The sequence below is a fragment of the Osmerus mordax genome, chromosome 20 (assembly GCF_038355195.1).
Source record: "Osmerus mordax isolate fOsmMor3 chromosome 20, fOsmMor3.pri, whole genome shotgun sequence".
Lineage (NCBI taxonomy): Eukaryota > Metazoa > Chordata > Actinopteri > Osmeriformes > Osmeridae > Osmerus > Osmerus mordax.
Genome location: NC_090069.1, coordinates 5,066,814 through 5,078,215, shown reverse-complemented (window position 1 = coordinate 5,078,215; position 11,402 = coordinate 5,066,814). Strand labels below are relative to the sequence as shown.

At 44.0% G+C, this 11,402-nt stretch overlaps 1 protein-coding gene across 1 annotated transcript in view; it reads left to right on the top strand.

Annotated features, from left to right (window-relative positions):
• The first annotated feature begins 922 nt into the window (after nt 1–922).
• Nucleotides 923–11,402, top strand: part of trabd2a (TraB domain containing 2A) — a 34,808-nt gene continuing 24,328 nt past the window's right edge. Inside the window, exons 1-2 of the mRNA XM_067258277.1 lie at nt 923–1,553; nt 2,161–2,721. Coding sequence (XP_067114378.1) covers nt 1,449–1,553; nt 2,161–2,721 — 666 coding nt within the window. The 5' untranslated portion in view covers nt 923–1,448. The remainder of the gene's footprint in view (nt 1,554–2,160; nt 2,722–11,402) is intronic.

The window sequence follows — 11,402 nt, the reverse complement described above, 5'->3', positions numbered from 1 at the left end:
TGTATGAATGCGAGCTCATGGCAATTTTCATGTGGATGGGTTCATTTAGATCAACCTCAAGTAATCTATTCAAATTACACGTTTATCAGGATTGTTTAAAAATATACTACAATCTTAACATAATTCCTTCTGACCATTCTAATTCCTCGTATCTATTGATAAGGGGTATCAGGGCCATTGATTTAGACGTGTACGATTTATTTACCGTCAGACTATTTAAACAACTCAATTTATTTGCACAGACGTCTGAGTATGCATTAACTTGTTTTAGGTGTCTCCTGTGAACGTTACCCTCTAAGGTAGAAACGTATCTACTACAATAGGCCTCGATTGTCTTGGTAATTTTGAGTAGACTATAGGCTAGTTTGTACCACCATGGCACAATCCAATTTCAACCTTCCCTCGGAAAATGTTAACAACGAGTTAGTTTACTTTAACCATATAGTTGTTCCTTAAATTAACATGCTTGAAACAATGACCTTTTTATATTTTCTCTAAAATCAGACAAACATTACAAATGCTTCCACTGGGTAGTCCTCTAAGTGCCAATGGCTCCGTAATACACGCGATCAAGCTTGATGATTCTGTTCAATTTCGCATATTCTCAAAAACACTTCATTCTGGAAAATCTACCCGTTGAAGTAGCCTAAATGTGTTCTCCACCCGCTATGATCCACGGGGGACGATATGCAGATCCTTAATCAGATTATTGCACAGTGTGAGAGTGCGCAGGGGGAGGGGGTGGAGGGGGCCAATGTAGGTTGTGGCCATGCTTGTCTGACAGAGATGCTCACGCACTCAAACAACATCGTGAGAGAGTTCTGAACTACTACCGGAGTTGTTAAAACGGAAAGGACTTGATGAGAAAACGTCATCTGGAATTGTTGGTACATGTTTTTGGACATCTTTGGAGCAAGGTCTACTTTTTATGATGATAATGCATCCTATTTTACATTTCGATCAGCGATGGTAATATTTCCATTTGCGGACAAGAGAGGGAATATAGTCAAACACGATCACCTCTCCGCTGCATTTCTGTGGACGCACGAATAACCTGTTGCCCGCACGGGCATCTACAACTTTTGAAAGATCTAGAATCTTCTACAAGTTTCAAACATTCGGATTTATGTTGATGTAGTGCCTTCTCACGTGTCATGAAAGCACGTTGTAAGGGGGAAATGTCCAGTGTCACCAGAAGGACGAGTATGTGACATTGCTGTATTCTTACCGAAGTAAACTTTCAGCACATTCACCCAAGCGAAACAGCATTTTCAAGTTAAACGCAGCGTCGCACCAACATGACTTTGTACACTAGTATGGCGGGTACATGCCGCTGTGTTTTAAGTAATTTCATTGAATGGAAATTAGGCAAATAACGTAGTCCCCGTGGATTTGGATTTGAGTACCCTGCAACACGTTGTGAAAATACCGTGAACGTTTTTGCTACGATGCTGGTCACTTGGGGCGCATTAATTCAAGCGTTCCTATTATTGCTGGTGAAAGCTGACCAATGGAGCCTCAAGGAATCCTCTATCTGTGAGCTAAATAGAAAAGTAAGTATTTGTAGTAAGTATGCATTATTCACTTAATAAGGTATTAGATACCCCCCCAAAATAAAATAAAAATACCATCCATACTTGACAGACAGGCTACTGCATACATTTAAAATTGAATATGTAAAGGAACCACTGTTATCTCGCCTACATTTAAACATGTATTTTATTGTGCGTAATAATTATTAGGTTACTTTCACCCATCAATCATACAAATATGAGTTTTTTTTCCCTAAACAAGTTTTAATTTGGTCACAAACTGTAGATCGCGCAATTTAGATGTGTATTGCCTCCAATGTCTCCTATCTTTAAGTGCCCTATTAATAAGAAATGATCTTAAGCGATCTTAAATTATCTTTAAGCGCTGGAATTAATCGGCTCAACAGCTGCCTGAATAGAAGTGTGGTGTTTTGGTCAAAGACAGACTACCTTTACCTTGTATAATATTCATAGACTTGAGATGAATCAATAAGATCAATAAGATGAATTACGCAATGCATATTATATAATACCCTGCTTTTTATTTCTCACAAATATGCATGGAATTATATCACCCACCTTGTCTACAGACTTGAAAACAATTGCACTTATATTGTTTCATTTGCAGCAAAGTGATTTAAACTCCTTCCTATGGACTATAAAAAGGGACCCTCCATCCTACTTCTATGGCACCATTCACGTTCCCTACACAAGAGTCTGGGACTTCATCCCGGAGAACTCCAAACAAGCCTTCCAGCAGAGCAGCATTGTGTACTTTGAGTTGGACCTGACAGACCCATACACAATCTCAGCATTAACCAGCTGTCAGCTACTTCCTCAAGGGGAGAACCTGCAGGATGTGCTGCCCAGGGACATCTACCGGCGGCTCAAGAGGCACCTGGAGTATGTGAAGCTCATGATGCCGTCATGGATGACCCCTGACCAGCGAGGGAAGGGCCTTTACGCAGACTACCTGTTCAACGCCATTGCTGGGAACTGGGAGAGAAAGAGGCCGGTGTGGGTGATGCTGATGGTGAACTCGCTCACTGAGGCAGACATCAAGACGCGTGGCGTGCCCGTTCTAGACCTGTACCTGGCGCAAGAGGCGGAGCGGATGAGGAAGAGGACGGGCGCCGTGGAGAAGGTGGAGGAACAATGCCATCCTCTGAACGGACTTAACTTCTCTCAGGTGAGTTGTGAAGTTCGATTTTTATTTATTTATTCTTTACAAGCGTTTCGAGTTTAGCCTTTAAAAAAGCTTCTTAGGGGGGGAAATCTGAAGTTTTTTTTTCGAGACCAAGAATGGTTGACTGTAAAGAAAGGGCTCCATGGTTCTTTCACCACACTCAGGTAGGTGTGGTCTAAGATCAGCTGAACAAATAGTCTGCTGTGCGAGTGTCTTCCGTTATTAAGAAAAAAGTTCAACTTAATGGTTTTCGTCTGAATTCAACAGAAAAAAATGAAAAAAACTTGTTTAACCAAGGGTGTGTGTCAGCCAATTTGACCCCTGCAATTATGTGTGTCCTTCAAAGCACACAGTTGCTATGAAATCATGTTGAGTATTGTGGAATTTCTGCTAATACTCATTCGGAACTAAGGGGATTACACATGGCAATTTTACTTAACACCCAGAAGCCAAAGCAATGTTATTTTAAATCATGTCTTCGCAGTTGAAGTCCATAAACTCCAATGCACAATGTTACGGCCATTTGTTTTTCACTTTTAAAGGATTAATAGAGCCAGTAGAAATAGGACATTTTCAGTGGCAGCTGGCCTACTTTGTAGACCATGATGAGGTGAGAGATCTCCTCTCAGTGCAAAACCAACTCTTTTTCTGACAACGAAGGTCATTTAATTTCCACGTTTGCTCTTGCCTTTTAAGTAAGCATGACTGGTCTTTAACACCGTGTTCAGAACTTCTGAAGAGTAAGCCCTGCTGGCACATTACGCTAAGTGATCTGGTTTTAGACAACAATGGACTTATGAAGAACTGTCCTTTCGGTCTGTCTACTCTGGAACTGAATAGACATTCCACACTTCAGCAAAATAGCCTGCTATTGAAAGTGATGGTTTCTCTTTCCCCGTCACTGGGAGTAATGGTCCATGGAGAAATGATGAGTGCTCGTCTCAGTGTACATCTGTGAGGGAGTCGAAGGCAGGCGAGGTAAGACAGTGCCGTTCAAGAACAAACTGGACATGGGTTTCATAGACTTGTCCTCTCCTTCGTCACTTATTACTTTGCTGTTTTTGACACACTCCTCTCCATATTTTACATAATAATATTAGATGAAGGGGGAAACTTACTGACCTATATTTCTAATGATCTTTTCTTGAATGAATTGTATAGCATTTTGAAATGAATGCCCTGCCACACATGATCAAAACAGACCTTTGTGATGACAGGGGCAGTTCTATGGGCATATGTGAAGCCCTCGGTGACATTGCTTGTAAAAAGGGCTATACAAATACATTTTGATTTGATGAAAAAGTATGTCTAAATGTGCTTGGAAAATTAGAATTTGGTGGCCTCTCTCTACCTGTAGGGAGTTAAGTTCTGCGAAAAGTTATTTATTAAAGACCAAAAACCAACCATACCTTTGCATTAGCCTACATGGAACCAAGTGTGCAACTTTTTATAGCACCAGTGATTTTAGCTTCATTGTGATATTCGCTATCCACAGCAAGGGCACTCTACAATCGACCATTGTCGATTGTAGAATAATTTGATCGCAGTAGCACAAAAACAATTTCAACATGCTGCACTTTTGGAATTAATCAAGCGAATTTTTGATAATTTTACAGCATCAGAAGAATAAAGTAATACCTGATACAGGGAACCCACATGAAAAAACAGATTATCTCCTCCTTACCAATGTTCTTTCCTATGTCATTCAGAAAGGACCTCTGTATTACCTATTTATATGCATACTTGTTGTTAAATTAAGTGTAATAGTTATGCAAGTTCCACTGCTTTGTGAATACAATAGATTTCCTTATTTTCCCTGCTGGGCACTATTTGGGCAAGCTGCCATTGATTTGTTGAGTTTGCCCACAGCGGAAAATCTGTCTGAACCACTTGGTAATCAGATTAGATCTTAATGAGCGATGTTTCAACTCAGAATGGAACAAAGACGAACATGCCATCCCCCTCCTGATTAGGAAGATTCCAGAATATTTTCCTAAATGGTGAAAGGATTCTTTTTTTCTTGGTAGTTTGCGCTCTTCTTCTGTTTGTAATATAGGTTGTACTTTTTGGGATGAAGTTTGATGTGCTTTAGAAAGAAATTGAACTGATGGTCACAGGCAGTGTGCATTTTAAAACTAGTTCATGATTGTACATTTAAAAAAACCGAACCGTGTATCACTCTTAGAGGAGAGTGATGAGTGACACGGTCCCATCGTACCGTACTGATATTCACATCTGCAGTATTGCCTTACGGACTGAAGAGCATGTCTTCACAGCTCCCCTTCAGAATTGAATACATTTCACATGGAGGTGCCTGGTTTCCTTAGTTGTGTTGACCAAACAGCCAGATATTATATGTCACACATTCCGCAGGTGTTTTCTGTCCAGATGGATGTCAGGGTACACCAAGGATGAAGCTGCGGCCTATTTACATCTCAAATGTTCTCCCATTTACAGCAGTGGGTTGCATTGCATTCTGGGTTGATTTCTACCTCCGTAACTTGGAATAGGAGCATACATGGAAGCTGATAATAGTTCCCCAGTTGCCAAAGCCGTTTTTTTCCGTCACTGGGTACAAGGCTGAACCTTGAAAATGTGTGTTATATGGGCTGCTCTCGAATAGTGCCGTAGGCTTTTCTGGGTTGTGTAACACAAGCTTGTGTAGCTCAAATGGGGATTTAATAGCTTGTCTCTGTTTTAACACCAGGTCATGAAAACGTGCGGAGGCCAGGGAACCTGGCGGAGGGCCTACTTGAGAGACCAGTGCTTAGAGTCAGACGTAGTAAACACAAGGATAGGGGATTGAACAAGCTTGGCTGTTTGTAGTTAGCGGAAATGCACTACATGTCAGGGCACCAGTGATGTTTTAGATCTTTCCCTGAGCCTGCCACAAGCTCCAGAAGGTCTGAATTTAGCTACTTTTGGACATCTCTAAAGGTTTAGACAAATTCGTTTTTAAAATGTAATCATTAAATCACCAAAAGCGGTGACGTTATGTCATGTGAGTAGTAGCTAGAATGAATTTGACACGAGAATAAAGTTTCACTTTGATAAAATCCGCCATCCCTCACATCAAGAGTAGCATTTTTTTGGGTGCTGCAATGTGTGACAGAAGTTCACCTAAATATTGTTAGTTCATGATCACGAGTATGATTACTGCCAGAATAAAGTGCAGTAACTCAAAGAAGCATAATAAAAAAGCCAGCACCAAATACAAGTCCAGATGTAATTACAGATAGGCCTATTGCTATCTCAGTTCGTTTCAACAGTCTAATACACATCAAATCGTTTTCCGTGTAGTATTCCAAGGTTTCATAATTTAGTGAAAGTCGAAACCCTACTCTCATACTGAGGGCTATTGCTGTCATCCTAAGCCCTCCTAGTGTAGGAACATGTAAGTAATTAACACTCAATTTCAATTTCTTTAAGCCCTGTCATTCAAGGTATTGTCCCGGGGCTGTGTTGCTGGGAGAATAGAACAGTTGCCCCAGGCCTTCATTAGCACCAACCTACAGTCAATCACCATTAGCATATGTAATAGTTAGCAGCAAGTACAGGAGTATTGAGTCGTCATTGGCAGATACACATAAATTGTGAATGGATTAACACATAAGTAACCGTGACAATTAAAACAATCAAGACCAGTAGAAAACGTTCCATTTCTATTGTTTGAATCGGAGGACCATCGCTCTGACTCGTATACTGTTAAGCCGTTTGCTATATGAATTAGATCGTGCCTAAACCATCCGTTAAACCTACTCAAAGAATCTGAAAGGAAATGATACCGAATGTTAAATCCGTAACTAGAGACGTCAACCCCCGAGAATCTACATGTCAGTTTCCGTGTTTGTCGACTTTTCTCAGGAACTAATTCCACCTGAGAGTGTGGCCAGATGTATCCGAGACATTCAGGACCAATTATAGCCCTTGCCACCTGGCAGGCAAATATCTGGACTGTCTAATGCATGTTCATTTACATTCATTTATTCATTTCGTCATTTAGCAGATGCTCTTATCCAGAGCGACTTACAGTAAGTACAGGGACATTCCCCCCGAAGCAAGTAGGGTGAAGTGTCCTGCCCAAGGACACAACGTCATTTTGCATGGCCGGGAATCGATCCGGAAACCTTCTGATTACTAGGCCGATTCCCTAACCGCTCAGCCACCTGACTCCCCATGTTGAACACACCTATATCCACGGTGAGAGGAGCTGTGGAAAACGCAGACGGAATTCATCTTCTCCTCTTCCACCCAGGCGACGTTTGTAAATACAGAAAAGCACTCACTATCCGACAGTCTGGCGTAGAAGCATGTCGTACCTTGGGACTCCTTGTGTTAAAATGACAGTTAAAAAGGTATGAAGGATAGATTTTCATGCTTGCGCTAAGGATTTGGATCTGAATGGAACATTCTTCCGTTTGACAAATGAACAGATGATAGCGTACCATTTTGACAGAGAGCTATGGTTTTGGATAATTGGAAATGTGATGGTCTGTTGCTTTGACTCAAAAGAACAAAATCACCGTTCATCTTTGAACACATGCGTATGTGTGTTATGTGTGCTGGCACACTCGATATGTGTGTTGCCATTTTATTGCGCTAACAGATAATCCCTGTTAAATTGATTGACTTCCAAAGGCTGGTGTTTGCCAAACATGGAACACATCAGTGATATGAGGGGTTATGTCAACAGTCGCACTTGCAGCTGTGGACGGACATACTTCCAGTGCGTTTCTGAACATTATTTCAGGTAGATACTTGACTTCAGTGGGATTGTGCGGGAACTGTAATCGTAGTCGGTATTGAGAAAGATGAACCCTTTCATTAGAGGCTTTTCTTGCTGGCCTGTCTTCTGAGTGACAACAATAGTTGAACATTTCCTCTGTGGAAACGTTCTGTGGTGATGCGAACCATGCTCATTTGAGAATAATCTCCCGGGTTTACGACATGAATAAACTGTGCCACCATCCGTTTATGACTGTATACGAACACACAGGGAGCTGTGCTCACTACTTGACAGATGAAGTCCGACGCAGCTGTGAATTCTAAACGGAGGCGGCGACGTTTCCAAACCCTGCAATGTTCGTCCAAAGTAGCGCTCCGTTTAAAAAATAGAGATAATCCAGGACTTTGTTCTTTGTAGCAACCCGGGAATCATGTTTACAGTGTTGGAATGGAGTATGGCCCAACTTCTACATCTGTCTCCCGCATTCAGATCCACATTGGGGCAGGGGAGAGTGAAAGGGCACGCCCCAACCCCCAACCAGCCCCCAAAGCCCCATGTATTGTTTACTTTTTGTCCCTGCTCTGAGAGAATTCCACACTCTTCAGATGAAACGGCCCTGCGTTTTCAGGGTCATTTAAACCCAAAGAGTGTTTGTCTTTGGGGATGGCGTGTCTTTGTCTGGATTTGGTAGCTGACATCATAAAAGCTGCGGATGCCTGACAAGAAGCCCACTGTTCCTGTCTGACCAAAGTTAATTGCATCTCTCTCTCTCTCTCTCTCTCTCTCTCTCTCTCTCTCTCTCTCTCTCTCTCTCTCTCTCTCTCTCTCCCACTCTCTCTCTCTCTCTCCCACTCTCTCTCTCTCTCTCCCACTCTCTCTCTCTCTCCCACTCTCTCTCTCTCTCTCCCACTCTCTCTCTCTCTCTCTCTCTCTCTCTCTCTCTCTCTCTCACTCACTCACTCTATCTCACTCTCTAAAAGCCCCTCACTCTCATTCTGTGAGCAGACCTACAGCTGCAGCTGTGCCCCTGACCACTTGTATTAATTAAAACCTTCTCCTTGTCAGGGGAATAAAGCACTGAATAAAAGTCAATTTTACTTATTATGTTTTTGAACAATTCAGGGTTTTTATACCCAGTCCTGCCTTATATTGTATTCAAGTCAAGTAGTCCATCTCACTATTCCATGAAAATGAATGCAAAGCGAACTCCAGAACATAAGGAGATGAATATTTTTCATATTTTGAATTATGTTCAGAAGCCTGTGGTTGTGGGTTGGCGAGGAAGGCCATGCTAACAGTGTCTCTGTTAGCCACTCTTTGCAGTTTTCTCAGAAACCACAGACTCGATCCCTTTGGCAAATTCATCTCTCTGAGGTTTTGGACGTACAGGATCTGCATGCTGCTATTTTCCGTGAGATGGACACATTTTTCCAGTTGGGCCCGTCCGCAGTTTAGGTTCATTAAGGAACCCTTTGCCAGTACGTTTCAAGCTGGTTTTCATCCCCCGTGAAGCTGTTCTCCCATCACTAGTTTGATCCTAGGAACTGGACATGGCCAAAAGTTAAAACCCAGTATTGCAGAACTCTGTAAGATGTGACAGCATTAATAAAGCAAGAACATGTTTATCTGACCTTCTATACACATGCGGTTCAGCTAGGAAGTGCATTAGTGACTTTTAGACTTTGCAAAGGTCAAACCATCACCCCAAAAAACATTGCCATCTACAGATGGTCTTCTCTAAAAGAGAGCACTTAAGTGAGTTTTGGTTCATTGATGAATTGATCTAAAACACGAAGATCTCGGAACGGAAAAGATATTTCTTCAATAAGGACCTCCCTTTTTTTGCGTGGCCATCCTGACAACTCGTCCACACGGACACCAGAGACGAGAGTGGCCCTGCTGGTGTTGGCCTCAACACACGCTGTCCCTAAGACGAACGCAAGTTCCGTCAACATCCAGCATAAGATTGATGCGTATTTTGGTTCCGCTGTGGAGGTTTTTCTTTTTTTTTTTTTTTCCTACTTTCTGTGCCTCTCATGTTTTTTTCCCCTCAATGGACTGTTGAATTGAGGAGCTCCACTTTTCGAGTGTTTTGAAAGGCGTGTGCGGGGCATGTGAACAGAGGAGCCCTGTGACCCACACCCCTCTGCCTCTCTCCTGCTGTCCCTTCTCTGTCGGGGGGGGGGGGGGGGGGGGGGGGTGTTGATAGGCGTCGCTGCGGGGGAGGTGGCCCACTGCCCTGTACTTGTGATTGGAAGGGGGGGGGGCGACGGGGAAGGGGGGACCGGGGGGTTGCTCAGTGAAGCTGTCATTCTCGCCACTGCAGGACCCCGCCTTCTCTTGTTTTGAGGGTGATTCACTTTGACAGCCCAAATATTTGGCTGCGGCCGTGCACCAAGGTAAACTTGCCCCCCAACCCCCCCCCCCCCTCCTCCTCAAGAATGTTTTTGCTTAGCGTGTGCACCAGGGGGTGGTGGGCTTGATGTAATATCAGCCATGCCCCTCGAAGGCTCAGAGGAAGCCGGAGCTTCGCTCTGTTTGAAAGTGGCGGCTGGGATATCGGGGAGCGGAGGACCGCGGATCACACCTGGCCCCGCGGGCGGCCTTGTCTGAGCTGCTCCCCAGCTTATTGGAAGGGTCCCGGGAACACCACTTCCACCTCAGTGTCCCCCCCTCCTCACCGCCACCTCAGTCCTAACCTGACTCGTCATATGGTTTGTTACACATGACCATCTGGGAAGTCGTCCTTGGAAACTGGAGGAGAGCTGGCACTTTCGAAAAAATACTTTGGCAGGTGATTGGATTGGATGAAGCATCCTGTCTATCACGGGCTACCTTCTGTCACGCTGGTACTCTAACAGTAGTTCCTCATAGGACGCTGATTGGTCTGAACAACTGCGGTTCGGGCCCAAACAAATAACTTTGAGCTTGACGAGATTCTCGTGTGGTCGTGATCTGGGGAATCTTGCTGTCTCACTCTAGGTTACCTTAGCCCCACCCCCAACCTCCCGTCCCATCTTACATTTTGGCCCCACCCGTAACCGCACCACCACACATTACCTAACCTTACCCTCCACGCATTCTCAATATTACTGGACCCCCAGCTTCCCCCGATCGCCATCCATACAGCCCCACAGTTCCAGTACATACAGCCTGTGTGGATGTACGGTGTGAGCTGTGCCCATCCCCAGGCAATAGTCTAGGGCAGGTTTATTTTCACTCCCACATTACCATGACAGAAAGCCAGACCACCACACTCCCGTACACATAAACAGGTCAGTCTCCCGCTCTGAAGTTGTTTACATTGGTCAATCCTCCATCTTTTGCGTTTTCTTCACGGGTGCATACTCGGATGTATTTATAGAACTTGGATTTCAGGACTCAATTGACAAAGCCACTTCTGAGAGGAGACCCAGTTCTACAGCCGCTGAGTTGGCCCAAACATCGGAGGGTGTATCGAATGAGTTGGTTGGTGGAACGGTCTGTTGTATCTGCATCACCGATTGGGTCCAGAATGAAGTTCCCTTTAAGACTTATTTTTTTTCATAAATGGAAAAATGTATAAAGAATCTTCAAAGGCATGCTTAGGTGGGAGCTCAAACGTCTCCAGTAATCCATAATGACGAGCCCTAGCTCTCTGCAGTCATTAGACCCCATAGGAATGCAGGGGTCAAATCTCAAGACCCGTCTAGTGGAGGGGTCTCGAGGATCAAAGGAAGGATGGAGAGGCAGTGCAGACGACGGGCTGAGATAACGTGAACTGGCAGGAATTCTACTGCACACACCTCGTTCTGCTTTACCTCGACACTGCCGAGGACTCCTCTCCTGCCCGACGAGCCTCGAGGAGCCCCGGAACAGACGCTCACTAACAGACACGGTGACAAGCGTTCTCAGCCTGAAAGGGAAAGCTCTCCGTGTGTGTGTGTGTGTGTGTGCCGAGGGATTTATTTGAGGGAGA